General features: G+C 50.0%; 5 protein-coding genes across 5 annotated transcripts; 2 read left to right on the top strand and 3 right to left on the bottom strand.

Annotated features, from left to right (window-relative positions):
* Positions 1 to 1,613: 1,613 nt before the first annotated feature.
* On the bottom strand, positions 1,614 to 2,896 carry ANOM_008446 (EBP2 family rRNA-processing protein; the record flags this gene model as incomplete). Its single annotated transcript, XM_015553702.1, has 3 exons — positions 1,614 to 1,923; positions 1,996 to 2,662; positions 2,741 to 2,896. 3 exons carry the CDS (start codon positions 2,894 to 2,896, stop codon positions 1,631 to 1,633), a joined length of 1,116 nt encoding a protein of 371 aa, XP_015403679.1. The 3' UTR covers positions 1,614 to 1,630.
* Positions 2,897 to 3,356: 460 nt separating this feature from the next.
* Positions 3,357 to 3,759, top strand: ANOM_008445 (heat shock factor-binding 1 family protein; the record flags this gene model as incomplete). The annotated part of the gene is made up of 3 exons (XM_015553701.1): positions 3,357 to 3,422; positions 3,484 to 3,583; positions 3,662 to 3,759. 3 exons carry the CDS (start codon positions 3,357 to 3,359, stop codon positions 3,757 to 3,759), a joined length of 264 nt encoding a protein of 87 aa, XP_015403680.1.
* Positions 3,760 to 4,015: 256 nt separating this feature from the next.
* Positions 4,016 to 8,634, bottom strand: ANOM_008444 (uncharacterized protein; the record flags this gene model as incomplete). The annotated part of the gene is made up of 11 exons (XM_015553700.1): positions 4,016 to 4,721; positions 4,823 to 5,409; positions 5,847 to 5,917; positions 5,978 to 6,170; positions 6,221 to 6,452; positions 6,509 to 6,755; positions 6,810 to 6,896; positions 6,950 to 7,792; positions 7,869 to 7,966; positions 8,051 to 8,419; positions 8,496 to 8,634. Coding segments are annotated over 11 exons (3,456 nt in total), but the record flags the coding sequence as incomplete, so codon positions are not given.
* A 667-nt stretch (positions 8,635 to 9,301) lies between these two features.
* On the top strand, positions 9,302 to 10,674 carry ANOM_008443 (putative oxidoreductase, 2OG-Fe(II) oxygenase family; the record flags this gene model as incomplete). The annotated part of the gene is made up of 5 exons (XM_015553699.1): positions 9,302 to 9,484; positions 9,576 to 9,635; positions 9,691 to 9,744; positions 9,815 to 9,831; positions 9,888 to 10,674. 5 exons carry the CDS (start codon positions 9,302 to 9,304, stop codon positions 10,672 to 10,674), a joined length of 1,101 nt encoding a protein of 366 aa, XP_015403675.1.
* A 773-nt stretch (positions 10,675 to 11,447) lies between these two features.
* On the bottom strand, positions 11,448 to 13,265 carry samB (MYND-type zinc finger protein MUB1; the record flags this gene model as incomplete). The annotated part of the gene is made up of 1 exon (XM_015553698.1): positions 11,448 to 13,265. The coding sequence occupies one exon, from the start codon at positions 13,263 to 13,265 to the stop codon at positions 11,448 to 11,450; it is 1,818 nt and encodes a 605-aa protein (XP_015403676.1).
* Positions 13,266 to 15,280: the final 2,015 nt, after the last annotated feature.

Raw genomic sequence — 15,280 nt, 5'->3', positions numbered from 1 at the left:
CACGGTTCCCCGATGGTATGTAAGGACTATACACTTCTGATCTTTTTCACCATAAGCATGCACATGCCTTCTTCAGAGCTGCGAGCTCACATTTCGAGCAATACGGGCATGGACATACAATCTCATCCAACCATTAGGGGGGGCCAGATATCTATACCTAGTATGGCCAATTCGCATCAACATAGTCATGTTCAGACGGGACTTAAGACCGGAACTGGTGAGAATACGATGCGAGCCGAGTTAGCCAATGAGTAGCTACCGCTTGTTGACGGCGTGCTACTTCATTTCATGTAAGGCGTTATAGCTGGGCCGTCAACTGTTCGTTCAGAACGTCTCCAGTCAACGGGTTACAAGCTGTTACTCTCAATCCAAGCATTCTGGGATGAGGGTTGCGAGGCCTGAATGAACCGATAGGGTATCTTTCAGCTTTGGGAAGGGCATTGTGAGTATCATCGAGATTATGCTAGGGACCAAGGAAGCCATAGGGTTACGGGTGTCACTACAATAACGGGTCTAATACCTACCTGATGAGGACTACTTAACCCATAGCCCATAGAGACTTCTGAAGGTGAACGTAATTCATCTTATTTTAACCCACAGTGGTTCCCAGTGCTCTTCAGCCTCTCTCTCACTGCAATTTTAGTGTCATCGAAGCGTTCGCAGGCCTCACACTATGACTAAGCCTGATTGAGATAGTTATGTGGCGTGTCTTGTACATACCCTCATGATTGACGAGTATGTCTGCCATAGTCAGCCTCAGAACCTGTCTGCCATTGCGGGTTTAGGGTCATCTGATTTCGATAGATAATTGTTATGTAGCGTTGAGAAATAAGGGAGAAGACAAAGGGTGCCAGTGTTGGATATTCTCGGAGATAGAATCTTGAGGAATCTTTGTACAAGAAAATATAGAACCCTCAACATTGAGCTTCAACACCTTTTAAAACTGTATTAAATCCCGAACATAGCATACATATTATGATTTTAATTATGCTGATTCCAAAACTTCAATTAAAGTTAGATCATGCTGCGAACTAGTCAAGTTATACATGTTTAGTTTCAGAACAGTTTTCTAGAACGTTTATTTTAATAGAGAAAAATAAAAATAAAAATAAACATAAACAAAATTTAATAAAAGAAGGATTTCTGGGAGAGTTAGGGTTTAAACTTGATATGATTTTGGCAGTCATACTGGAAGCTGCTCTAATGTTTAGTAAATATAATTCTTATTTTAACGACTTATAACTTTACAAGAAGGCCCTATGCAAAGAGCCTCAGCACTGCAATTTTAGGGTCATCGAAGCGTTGGTAAGCTTATTGTGCATCCATGGCCGTCACTGCAGTTTTAGACCCGTCGGAGTGTTGGTATGGCATGTGATATGGCGACCTGGCAGCGAGTATTTGGAGCCCTAAGTCAAGTACTTAAATTGTAGCAGGATAAGGAGCCAGCTGCCGTGGACAAGGTCATCCAGATTATTTCAATGTACACATAAAGCAGACCTGGGATTCGCGGAACAATCCCACGATAACCCGATCCAGAGTCTAAGAGAAAATCGACACTACTCTTTTGAAACCCCATAAAGCCAACTTTTACATCCCATACAAGCAAAATATTAAGAACAAAAAAACTCAATCACGCCCGTCCCTTGGCGGCAGCTCTCTTGCTTTTGCCAGGTCTCTTAGCACCTCCCTTCATCTTCTTTACCGAGAAACTGCGCAGGTCTCCGCTGGACATAGCATCACCGCTCTTGGCGTGGCGCTTCTTGCCGCCGAAGCCGTACTTCTCGTTCTTCTTCTGGCGCTTCAGATTGGGACCGCCACCATCCTCACGGCCACGCTTGCGGCCCTTGGACTCGGAGTTATCGATGGCGATGTCGAACATGTCGTTGTCGTTGTCTGTAGGGCCGGAGGGGTTGGCCTTGCGCTCTGTTCAAACCGTCCGGTCAGCAAATCTGTTTCATAGGAGCCAATACAACTAGGTAGAGGAACCAAACATACTCTTCTTCAGATCATTGATCTTCTCCAAAGTCTCACGCTTCTCCTTCGCGCGCTGCTGCAACTTCGCGACCTGGACCTGCTTTCCGAATTTCTTCAGATCGCGCTGCTTGCGAGCCTCCGCAGCTGCCTTCTTGCCCGCCGCTTCATCATACAGCTTCTTCTTGATCCTGCCCATGTGCTCATCCGTTTTAACCATCTCAGCAAAGTAGTCTCCGGGCCGAGTGAACGGAATACCCTCCTTCTTGAGTAGTCCACGCGCCGTCGAAGCAGCCGCCTGACAAACCTTGTAGAAGGCCAGCTCGCGAGCCAAGTCATCGTTAGGGTCGGGGACTTCGATCGGTTCTTGCGAGACTAGCGAGTTGTGCTCGGAGAATAGGGTCTTGGGTGTGATGAAGGAGATGCGCTTGAGGGAGGCGTTGATTGCGGCGGAGTTGTTGATCGTGAGACGTTGGTGGGGTACAACGTCTTCTCTTTCGTCTTCCGAGAGATCAGAGAGCGGGATGTCTTCCTCTTCCTCTTCCTCTTCTTCCTCTTCCTCGTCATTGTCATCGTCCTCTTCTTCCTTATCGGAGGTCTCTTCCTTTTCCTCTTCCTCCTCCTCGTCGCTTGATCCTTCCTCCTCGACCTCTTCCTCAGCTTCGCGCTTCTTAGACTTCAGATCTTCGGCCTTGATCGCAAAACCAGTTAATACCAATTGCCAATCGATAATCATCCATATAAGAACAGAAAAAAGAAAGAAACCCACCTTATCCTTCGCCTGAACACCATTCTCCCCAGCAGCAGCCTGCTTAGCAGCCTTCCTCTTCTCCGCCGCCTTAACTAGCTTCTTCTGCTTCTCAGCCTCATAATCGCGACCCCGGTGGTCATCCAGAGCCTGAAGCAATTTACTCCGCTTAGGCATATTTCCTGTGAAGAACCTAAAGTTCTGTAACTTATAAGCAAAAAAAGAAGAGAAGAGAAAAGAGAGCAAAAAATAGGGTATCCTAACACTCGAAAACCAGAACTTGTCGGAGCCAGACGATCAAGAGCAGCAACTACGGGAATTTTTTTGGGATGTGAACTAGACCCGAACCGGTTAGAGCCGTTGATAAGGATACACTAGGCTGTATCAGGACTAGAGGGGGATGGAGAATAGTTGATCCTGGGTTTTGTATGGTATGTGGTATTGTATGTATGCGCGCATCTTATCGTGATGACTTGCGTCTCCTGGCTGTATACTGGTGCCAGGGTTTGATTGGGGTCGTGTTTGACATCTCTCTCTTTTTTTTTACCCTTTTTCATTTGTGACATATTCTTCCTTATTGTCTTATATATTTTTTCTTTTCTTTTCTTTTTCTCATATTGTGTCTGTCGGTTCGAAAATGACGGAAGACGACAATAAATCTGTCTCTACCTCCGAGGCTGTTACTCCCCCCACTGGCGAACAGGTACGTCCCTCCCTCCCCTCCTTGTCTTAACCGGTCAATCTGTGTACTGATCTACACCCAGGCTACCGATGCACAGGGCCAGCTCGCAGCAGCTGTGGATGACCTCCTCGATCAATTACAGCATAAATTCGATACCGTGTCGCGGGAGATGTTCGGGAAACGTAGGTCTTCTCCTATCAGCCCCCCCCCCCCGCCCGAAAGAGGACATGTTGGCTCAGATGACTGACGTACGGCCTCAGTGGACGATATGGCAAGACGGCTTGATGAGTTGGAGGCTTCGTTGACAACTGCTGGGGATGCGAGTACGCCGACGGGGCCGGGGAGTCCGACCAAGTGATCAGGATTGCGACGGTGCGACGGGGTTAGACTGGGAGTTTTGTCTTGATTCTATGAGGAGTTTGGTTGTTTGAGCATTTGTTACTTTTATTTCTCGTCTTGATTAGAGGATTGCGTCTTTGCAGGGCCTTGTTTTTCGTGGTCTTAGACGATTGCATAAGATACCCTGAGAATGTTATCTGGTTGTTTTCACTGATGTAGTAGTGTATTTCATGACTTGATGTAAAAGTTTCATTTTCATTCATTGTCTCTATATTAGTCGTACAGAGACGGACTTATTCCAGAGTTTTATATAACCAAGAGCACGTTCATATCACATATAGCTAGCTCTCCGGCTGTATCCTAATCACACGTCATATACGAAATTGTACATCTACAGCTCGTCCTTCATGTCCATATCGCTCTTCTCCTGGCTCAGGAACTGGCGCAGAACATTGCTACGAGAGATGAGGTCGTCGATCTTCTCCGGCGCCGAACCACCCTTGGCGATGATCTTCTTCAGACGGGCCAACTCCTTGCCGGCATACTCCTTGTTCTGGCTGAGCTTCTCGGCAACCTTGACATAGTACTGAGCGTACTTGTCCTGCAGGTCCTTGGCAGCCTTCTTCACCTCACCGAGGAACTCCTCGACGTTCTGGGAGGAGGTGTACTTGGCGACCAGCTCGTCGAGGGAGGCAATGGTGCCAGCCTTGTCATCAAGCCCGCCTCCGACGGCGCGGTGAGTGCCGGCCTTTTCGTTCACGAACTCAACGAAAGCCTCTTCCGAGCGGGCGCCAGAGTAGGCAATAGCCTCCTTAGAGCCCTTGGGGAAAAACTTGATGGTCGGGTAGCCGGTGACACCCTGCTCCCGGGCGGTGGCTTTGGCATTCTCAGCCTCAGCATCGACCTTGGCGATCACAACGTTGGGCTCGAGGGCGAAGTCCTTAGCGAGGGACTCCCAGGTAGGGGCGAGGTTCTTGCAGTCTGGTGGCAAATTAGCACCCAGTCAAGCCTATCAACGCATCCCATAATAAATCCAAGAGATAGCCCAGCTGAGTATCAAGATAGAAAAAGGGTAAACTCACGTCCACACCAAGGGGCGGTGAAAGCAACCAGAACATCCTTGTCACTTCCAATAGTAGTCTTGAAGGAGGAATCGGTCAGCATCTCGACCTCGCTGGGCTCCTTCTTCGGGCCACGAGGCTTGACGCCCGTCTTCTCCGCTACGAAGTTAGACAAGCTCTCCAAATCCCGACCGCCATTGTAGTCCACGGGCTTGTCACTCTTGCCATCGAACCATTTGAGAGTCGGGAATCCCTGGATACCGAACTTCTTGCCGAGATCGCGGTGCTCGTCAGCATCGACCTTGCCAATGGTAACTTTGTCTTCGGCGTGGGCGAAAACTTGTCCGAGCTCCTCATACACAGGCGCGAGGTTCTTGCAGTGACCGCACCAGGGGGCGAAAAATTCAACGAGGGCGGGCTTGCCGGACTTGAGGACGACATTGTCGAAGTTCTTGGGAACCAGGTCGACGACTGCGGAAGCAGCGCTCACGACGCTGAGGCAGCTCACGAGCAGGTAGCTCAGACGAGCCATGGTAATGATTGGGAAGATAAGACGTGGAGACAAGCTTAATCGTTCGGGAACAGAGGTTGAAACAATTGCGCCTTGACTGTAAATGATCAGTTTCCGGAGCAATGAAAGTTGGCTGATAAATGGAGTCTCGGCGTGGAGAGCTAAGGAGCCAAAGAGCTCCGCGGCGGATCGACAAAGCGGGTCGGAAAGAGGACACTTGGTATCAACGGAACAAATGACCGATTCATTGTGTACAGAACATATAAGAAAAAAAAATTATGCGATATATCTACTGGATCGTAGTTGACCATGAGAGGCATTGTATATTCCGCCATCATCCTTCCTACTAATACATGGTTCCTTTGATAGATAGTGTGAAGCCATCCATCAAGTGGTGGCGATTCCCTCTCACCACAACTGATAGGGCCCGGATTTGTAGGATCGAGTAGATTTTCAGAAATGTTGAATTACGGTAGTTCATATTCTTCTGTCCCTCTTACTCTCAGTTAATCCCATCATCGCCTCGCGGCCAACCAGCTGTTTGCGTCCCCAAATAGTTTACCGTCCTTGAATTCTTTTCCGGCGTGCTGTGTTCCTTTGTAGACCTGCAGGGTGAAATCAGTACCGAGTTCATGCCGGTAGTCCAAGGCATGAGATATACTCACCGCATCCCAAAGCTTGAAAGCCAAATCTAAATTACCTGTAAAGCTATCGCTGTGTTGAAACCATTCCTTACCCTTTGACTTCACTTCAGCCCGTGCCTCTGGCGATGTCGGGTCGGCCTGCAGGGGCAAGTCATCAAGGTATGTGCGGACGGCGATACCCAGACCGCAGTCATTGTCGTCGATAAAGGGCAATCTACATCACGTTAGGCCAGCCATCCTTTGGCTAGAGCAAGGTCCACTTACTTGACGCTCAAACTGGTCCAGTCGTCCCGGTCCCTGTTCGCATCTCCGCTGAGTAGAAGACCCGTCAAAACGACTTCAATCAGATTCCTTAATGTGACGCGGACTTCCGAAACCAACGATCGGTAGCAGAGTAACTGCCGGCTCAGAGGTCCAGAGTAGCCAATACTCTTATGCTGTAGTTTAGCGATACACGCTACGCGAGAGACGAGAATGTTGAAGTTTTTGTCCTCGTCTTAGAAGACATCAGTATGGCCCTACTGGCATAGAAGGTGGGCACAATTAGCTTACCGGAACCTCTCATCGGGCCTCCTGATACGTGGGAAAACCATTGCTTCGCATTAAGGACACCAAAGCGTACCATCTCAATAGCAAGGAAGGTAGCCTCCTCAAGGTTATCGGCTGGGTCAAGTACCGATAGGGCTTGCTCCAGACAAAGGCCCCAGGAAGTGAGCTGGTGTTTCTCGTCGATATACCCACGCAGTTGTAAGAATCTCCAGAAAACGTTGGCAAGGATCTCTTCTTGGGACGACAATGGCTAGCACTAGTCAGATTTCCATGTTTGTACAACTCCAGACAAAACGGGGTATACCTGGGACTCCTTAGCAGACAGAGACTTGGACACGAATTCTGGATCCTTCAAGCTTTGGACGGCAAACTTGAACGGGCCATTCGACCGCTGGTTTCCGGTTAGCGGAGCGCTGTGGGATCGACGATCATCAGCAGACTAACCTGTAGTTTCTTCAACCCCTCCGGTAGCTGATCAATACGGATCTTCCAAGACTGAATGGTGTCTTTAACCGAAGGCAATGACTTGAGATTGACTGATGTATCGGACTTCTCGTCATACCAAGTGCGCACTTGGATCACCTTTGTCTGGTAGAATCTATGGAGGGAGTTCGAAAGCAAGCATATCGCTTGGGTTCTAATTGGAGTAAGGGTGGTCCCGGCAACCTGGCGATAGATCTCCGTATCTTCCACGCCCAAAGGCCGAGATACCACGACCTCGCCAGACGTCAGGTAGTTGGGCACATCAGCGCCCAAGACACCTTTCGAGAGATAAAAGTAGAGTTCTTCAGGAAGACGCTGGCCGATCAGCTCGTGCATGTCAGAAGAGGTGTTCTCTGGGTCCATCGGGCCCACCCGTCCTTCCGCGTCTATAAACACATGGTGCTTCACTGTCATGAATGCACGCTTGTAGCGGTCTGTGTATTGAAGCTCCTGCATTCGGCGATCCTCCTCGAACTGGGCGCACAGCGAGAGGGCGCTCCGTCCAGCAGAGTTGAACATCGGCAGAGCATCCCGAATGGTAGCGGCCTTTCCAGGAAAGGCGGGGTTCTCGAATATGGGGAATGTCGGTAGGAATAAAGATCCCAGGAGGAGACAGAAGTCCAGGAACTGCTCATTGGACAGTCTACCCAATTCCTCCTGGCATGTCTGTTTGGTTATCCAGGAAAACTGCGCTAGGTCGGCGTCAATCCGGGTAATTAACTTATCCACGTCGAACATCAAGACTTCCGATGGCCCGCACACTGCGTCCACCAGGGGACTGGGGCCTTTTGAGAGGTAGGCGAGCTATGTAATAGTTAGATGTCAGAAAGCGCTTAGAAAACAGGTATAGCAAGTAAATCCCCTGGGGCCGCCATCTCACCTGAGCCGCAGCACTATAAGGAGCCACAATATAATCTATATCATTATTATGAAGAATACGATGCAAGAACCGATAGAGTGATTCCGGTCGAGGAGTGCCTAGAATGCCCAGACATCGTCAGTGCAGGTTCAGGCGGTGCGGCGCGAGTCACTCCTCAATCTAAGGGCCCAGGCAATCCCTACCAGCACCACTAAATGCGTCCACCACTTGATCAGCCTGTTGTTGGTCATAGAGGTCCCAAGCTTGCTCAAATGCCCGTACCGACTCCGGCGATACGTGGGGTCGCTGGTTCTTAGTGCCAAAGTCGAGGCCGTCGAAGACAAAAACACATGTTACGCCCGCGTCCTTGAAGAGCTGCAGCTCTCGTTCGATATTATTCCTCAGGGCGAACGGGAATCCGCCAAGAGCGACCAGGAGAGGCTCGCGGGTGGAAGGATGGAGGAGGTGCTGTTTGATGTAATGCGACGCATCGATACCGACGACGGCACCTTTAAGGGCGGAGAGTGGGAGAGACTGCGTGCGGGCAGCGACCCATTCATCCAACGGGCGGACTATTGAGAGAAAGATATCATCAGTCAGTCGGCTGTCACCTTAGTTAGGGCAGAAGGAGCTGCAGCAGGAGCTTACTCGGCATAATTGGAGCTGGAGCTGTGTCAGGGACTAAGGACCTTAGCGGATACCAGGCATGGAGAGCCCGGTGAGGGTGACCGGGGAGGGGAAGAGAAGTGGAGAAGGGAAAAGAGCCCACGAAGAGGAGTATAGGGAGGGGGGATTGGAATGTAAAGGAGGGGGAAAGAGAAGGGCGAGGAAACACGGAGGGGTGGCACGAGTCCAGTTGGTGGTGTTGAAGTTCGTTGTTTTTGGGCGATCAATTAAATCCAAATGATCATCTGCTTCCATTGGCTGGCCAGGCGGTGCTTCCGGTCAGCCAACTGTCGAATATCAAGTCCTTCACTCCCTCCCATCCAGCCAATTGATCCAGGTTTTGTACGATTGACTATTCTCTCGGTTCTAATTTGGCTTCTAGACTTATCTATTTTGTCTACTAGGGTTTTTGGTGTATTTCCCCGGATAACAGTTGGTCAGACAAGACGAAATGTATACGACCACTGCCTAGGATATATAGATCTTGCCCTAGTATACACCCAACAGTAAAACTCCTTGCACAGTGACCCTCAGCTATTAGATCAGTACGGATTAATTTCCTGGCGGAAGACTGGTAGCTCAATGACTGTTCTTTTATTCCAAAGGATCTGTCGCATCGCTCCGATCCGACAACCGTCGAGTTCTGTCTGATAAGAGATAACCGTAGCCCCGTCTCGTCTCCATCTTTATATATTCCGGTAACTCCCCCCGGTCCCTTCTCTCTCTTCTGTAAGAATCGCAGAGTCCGTATCAGTTAAGCACACACGTGGTACAACCAAAAAGCCATCATGGCGGGCGAAAACATACCCGTGGGGTCTCTCATTCAACTCCCGATCTTGGACATCTCGAATCCGAACGACCCCGCTGTGGGGAAGGCGATGCTGGACGCAGCCGCGAAATATGGCTTCCTCTACGTGAGCAGCAAAGGAACTGACTTCAGTGCCAGTGATGTCAAGAATGCTTTTGATCTTGTACGACCACGTTTTTCGCAACCACGCAGACTCTCTCATCGAGACCCGCGTGGATAGTTATACATCGGCGTTACTGACTCAGCGATGACAGTCGAGGAAGTTCTTTAAGTCCCCTGTGGAGGAAAAGGCGGCTTGTCCGATCCAGCCCAATGTGAGTATAAATACGCTCTATGCGAGGGGCTGTATCTAGTAACTGACAGCTCTAGAACTATGGCTGGTCCGGTATGCATGTCGAGACACTGGATCCAGAACACCAACGGGTAACTATCCATGACTTTGTTTCTAGCCGTGATTATGACTGATGACTATACTTACGATATGTGCTCATAGACGGGCGACTTCAAAGAGTAAGTTGGAGCTTCCCCGGTTATATTACTCACAGTCAAACTAAGATCATACCCAGGGCATTCAACTTTGGGGAGTTCAAAGATGGAAAGGCTCAACACCCATTGCCGCAATCATTGACTTCACATGAATCGGAAATAGCTCACTTCGCAGACCTCTGTAACAAAACCTGCGACAGGATTCTCAAGTTGCTAGCACTGGGACTCGAGATACCTGAGGACTTCTTCACAGCTCGTCACGACCCCAGTCAAGGCCCGACAGGCTGTATTCTGCGTTACCTCTATTACCCTTCAATCGCCTCCCCGGCGACCTCATCCTACAAGCACGGCACCGACGTTCGTGCAGGTGCCCATTCCGATTATGGCAGCGTCACCTTACTGTTTCAGCGTCCGGGCCAGCCAGGCTTGGAGATCCTGACGCCAGAAGGAACCTGGGCACCCGTCCCAGTGCAACCGGGGCAGACTGCTGAGGAAGACCGGGATGCTGCCTTCCCGTTCCCTCCTATCCTAGTCAATATCGGTGACCTGCTCAGCTACTGGACGGATGGGCTACTGAAATCAACCGTCCACCGCGTCGTTTTCCCACTATCTGAGCAACAGAGTCCCAACCCGCAGGATCGTTACAGTATCGTCTTCTTTTGCCACCCCCTGGATAAGACAGAACTGGTCCCTGTCCCCAGTGACATAGTAACCGCCTATCGGCAGAAGTGCAAGGAGAGTGGTGTCCAGGACGAGAAAGTTGGCTTCGGCGGCGGAGCGGGGAGTCTGGAGCCAGGCAAACGAACCCTGACGGCTCGAGAACACTTAGAGTCACGTTTGGCTGCAACGTACAAGTTCGATAAATGATAGCTGGGATGTGCCTTCGAGACCATGAGACTGTATCCTATTCCTCTCAGTGTTCTATACCTTGTTATCCAACACCAAAGCAGTAAAAGGACGGTCCAATACTGAAATATAACCAAGTCATGAGACTATTCAATTCATCAAAGGAGATTAATCAAAACATATTATGCACATGGATGCACTGAGCGCAATGAATAAAGTAGATCAAACTGCCTTCCGGCAGAACATTCACTGTGGTATTTAGAAGCCAAGACCAATGGTTCGCCAATGAAGAAATATCGACAATAACACAAAAGGCCAAAAGAAGATGCTCCCAACAGGACCGTTTGGGCCAAGGAATATGCTAAACAGCTACTAACAAAAGGAAAATCGTCCGGCGTCGAGGAGATGAAGTATGGATTGTTTCAAGATAAGCAACGGGAAATGAAGAGGGAAAAATGAGGAACAGGAATATGAATGACAGAAAGGTCCAATGTTTGGGGAAACACGGTGTGCAGATTCATGACCGCTAGAGGTTATCCATATGAGCAAGTAAACAGGCATCATGCCCAACGTTAATGGAACAGTGGGTGTAATAACAAGATTTGAGATATGGGATTTGCAGGAATAGACAACACACAAAAGGTATCTTGAGATGAAGAGAAACGCCGCCAGGTTCTGAAATGCCATGCACGGGTAGATGTGAAATCTCGAAAACAAAAAGAAAAGATGGCAGGTATGACGCTATGCAAGCCAGGTATGCATTAGATATATTAGACAAAGTTCATCCGTTCATATCATGGCGTGGTGTGGCACCAATGACGATGATACACCCACGCGGCCTTCTGGCAATCTTTGCTGCAGTACTTGGTGCGGCGGCAACGGCGACACTTGGCAAATTGTCGCTGAAATTCTTCCCATTTTCCGCACTTGTAGTATGCGCATTGCCGAATGCCACCTCTCGACTCGTCCTTGCGGCAGAGATTCCTCATGACGACGCAAGCCCAGTACTGCATGTCTTTGGAGTGATGACGCACTGTGAACTTTTCCACCAAGGGGAAGATGTTGACGTCGTCAGGAAGCATGTACTCCTCCTCTTCCTCTGGCGGTTCGATCGGCGACGCTCCTTCCTCCAGCATCTGAAGTTCACGGTCGACCTTGAGATTCGGCACGAGGTGAGAGTGTTGGAAATACGACCGAAGATTGCAATACTTCGAGACGTAGGCCAGCAGTTGGAGAGACATCAAGACATCTTCGTCACGGGGCATTGTCGTCAGGACATTCTGGGGGACTGCAGACCGGTCACGGAAGTACAGGGAGTATGGACTTGGGACAAGAGCGGGAGAATTGGCGTTATTGGCGGCCTGTGTCGGAGACAGTCCCAGAGCGGTGTTGGTCTGCGTGGTGTCGTTGTTGATGATGCTGCCATCTACCGTGGAACGATGACTGATGTTGAACGTCTCAGCTTCTTGGCCTTCAGACGGATCGGTCACGGTCAGATCATGGGAATTGGAAACGCCGTCTATCATAGTTTGCCGGTCGCTCACTTCGTCAATCTCCATTTGGTTCTGCAGACCAACGATGGGCTCCGATGTCTCTGTCGAGCCAGTGTTGTCGCCTAGGGTGGAGCCTTCTCCATTCCCATCGTCAGAGTCTCCCGACGCCGATTGTTGCTGCCTCAACGTGGGTCGTTGTCTGGCGGCAGTCGTCTGGGCATGACTGCGAGGCTGCACAGGGCCGCTGGGGGTCGTCGGAGAATCAGGCTGCGAGGTAATCCCATTGTGCAAGGTGGGCAACATGCTTGGGAGTCTTTCCGTGTCCCGCACGGGACGCAGACCGAAGCCATCAGCGGTATCCATGGGTGGCAAGGCGGTGGCTAGGGGCTGCATCGCCCTGTGACGATGGCCAGTGTGCAGATGGCGACCATCGTGCGATCTGTGGATGTGGGCCTCATGTCCAAACGTGCTCCTCTCTGGGGGCGATGTCATGGGGGCACGAGGTGACGAGGTGACGTCCATGGCGTTTGCGTCGGGCGCATTTGTGGTTTGGTGGAGGAATGCAGGGATTTCAATCGATGGAGGAGGTGCCTGGCGACGAGAGGTGCGTTGCTCACTGTTGGATGACTGGTCTGGGAAGGACGGGCGCCCGGCCACATCGCCCGCAGCAGGAGCCGCCTTGGGATGATGCCGTGACGAGTGTCGTTGGTTTTCGCTATCCGCTCGTGCCCGCGCCTTATCCACCACCTTGATGTAATTGTCAAGAATGGTCGCAATCACCGGCACCATGTCCGCTTCGACTACCCTCGTCCTCACGCTCTCTGAGCCCCGCACGCCGATGTTGACCACACACTGGAAGGCGAGACTCCACTTCCACATTTCCATCAAATCTCTACTGCGACCCTCTTTGAGGATGCAGACCAACCGTTCAATGCCGCCATCGACAGTGAGGATATCGCGAATTCGAGCGGATGATGTGGTCAGATAGGCAAGATGGTTGAGAGAATTTATGAGGGGCAGGGTTGACGTGCAATCGAGGGCACGCCGGTCGTACAGGGTAGTTGTGATGTTCACCGAAGCCTTGTTGACATTTGGGATACTGAAGTTGACCTCCCGCATGATGGGCGAGAGGATCGGAAAGGGGATAGATTTCGTAGATGAGGTTCCGTCAGATGAGAGATGTCGGGGCGATGGAGAATTCGATCCGTGGTGGCTGCTTTCCTCCCCTAAAGTAAGATGGGAAAACCAATTCGCTCGAGGCGTGACTCGAGGGGGGAAGTGGGAAATCGGCAGAGTCTAAAGGGGGTTCGGACTGTTTATTTCCAGATCATGAAGGATGGAACGTGAAATCTGCGATAGTCTAGGGGGGACCCTCGGGGCCAAGTCGATGATTGTGGATGGAGGATGTTTGCAGAAAGGATGAGGAGGTTGAAAGGGAGATTTGATTCAAGCCAAGACTTGTTCGGTCACCAAGTCCGTCAGGCCTAATGGGCGATGATCCACCGGGGTATGCGAACGCAATGAGCGCAGAGACGAGGAGAACTGTACAATACAAAAAAGGAACCACAGGGATAGGCGGGAAACGCCAAACGATAACACCACGCCGCGTGAATGTGAGGGAGACTTGGGTTGATGTTATGAGGTGACTTGATGGGGGCAAAAGTCGTCCGCGAGGGAACAAGTGACTTCGGGGGCTTGGCTTTTGGGCCAAAAAAGCGAAAGCGGAGTCTCTCCTTCTCAAAAGTCAGGCGCCTTAGGCGATTGTCGTCCATTACGGAGAACGTCCTCTTTCCCTGTGCGCGCCACCCGCCACTGCGGCCAATTTTCTTTTTCTATTGTCGACTCGATCGATAGACTTTCCTTTCGGTCTTGCCCTTTATTTGCTTATTTTCCTTACTTACTTACCTTCTTTCTTTCTTCTTCCCTTCCTTTCTTTTCGACCTGTCCTACACAGTGGAGATGGCAAATGCAACCTAAGCACATCCCCCCAGCGCTAGGAATTGCTTGTATTGAGGGGATGTCGTAGATCGTAGAAGAAACTTATGCTCCTCACAACGACTACGCCTAACCAATTACATAGTAAATCCGGATTCAGATAAAGCAAGCCATCCATTACGTAGCATTGCCTACATTGAGATGTCGGGAGCTCCGGTAGGGTTTAGAATCTCGATATATTAGATTGAAGGTCCATGCTGAACACATGGGATTCTTCTATAATGAGAAAGTTCTCCATATAAGGGGGCGAATTGATTGCGACTAGTTAGTTATGTATTGATATTACTAATTCTGTAACATATTGTGGCATGCTTCTTCTGCTGAACTGACCTCACCGCTTCGCCTTCCGCTTTGATCCAGCCCTAAGATGAACCTTACATTAAGCCATGAGAAAGTGATCTACAAAGTCCACCACCACGCAATATACTGGACTATTGAATCTGTCTAAATGTAGTCTAGACCTTTTCTAGCCAGTGCTATATAGCTAACAGACCGGCGACGTACACTGGCACCCATCCCTCTAACCTCCAGTCTTGTTTTGCGTTTTCTTTGGAGCCCAATGTGCATCATATTTACAGAGTATATTCCACGTTTCCTACCTATATCCTGTCTTGAACCCCACGAGTCCATTTCCAGCCCGAAGCTATTTTAGAGGATTTTGGTATACAAAGCCGAGCATACTCAAGATTAGTATTCTCTTTTCCATTGGATGTACTGTGATATGTCCACCATACCAACCATAACCTGTTCTTAGCCTTACTGACTGGTATGTTGACCGACCAATTCTCAAGTGCCAGCCATGACGTTTTAACGTACATATATCTCAAAAGCGCAATCTGTCGTATCCAACGACCGTTATCATGTGATTCCCCAACCGCAATATACATCACCGAGTACTATTAGGGGAGCTGTCATGCGGCAGATTATCTTGATCCAACCCCTGCTAAATCTGAGACCATACTCTTAAGCGCTCTCCTGCGACAGTAAAGACATCCCTATTGTGAGCAGCCATTTAGCTGTATCCAATGCTTCAGACCATTGGCTCGCCAAAACTACGTGTACTTGGTCTAGAGATGCAGACCATCGGTCGTTGACACCTCAGCAGCTGACTCTAGGCCTTTCTAGACCGCACTCGTCGT

Source organism: Aspergillus nomiae, assembly GCF_001204775.2.
Source record: "Aspergillus nomiae NRRL 13137 chromosome Unknown contig00318, whole genome shotgun sequence".
Classification (NCBI taxonomy): domain Eukaryota; kingdom Fungi; phylum Ascomycota; class Eurotiomycetes; order Eurotiales; family Aspergillaceae; genus Aspergillus; species Aspergillus nomiae.
Note: the sequence above shows the minus strand (reverse complement) of the source record. Positions and strands in the feature narration are given on the sequence as shown.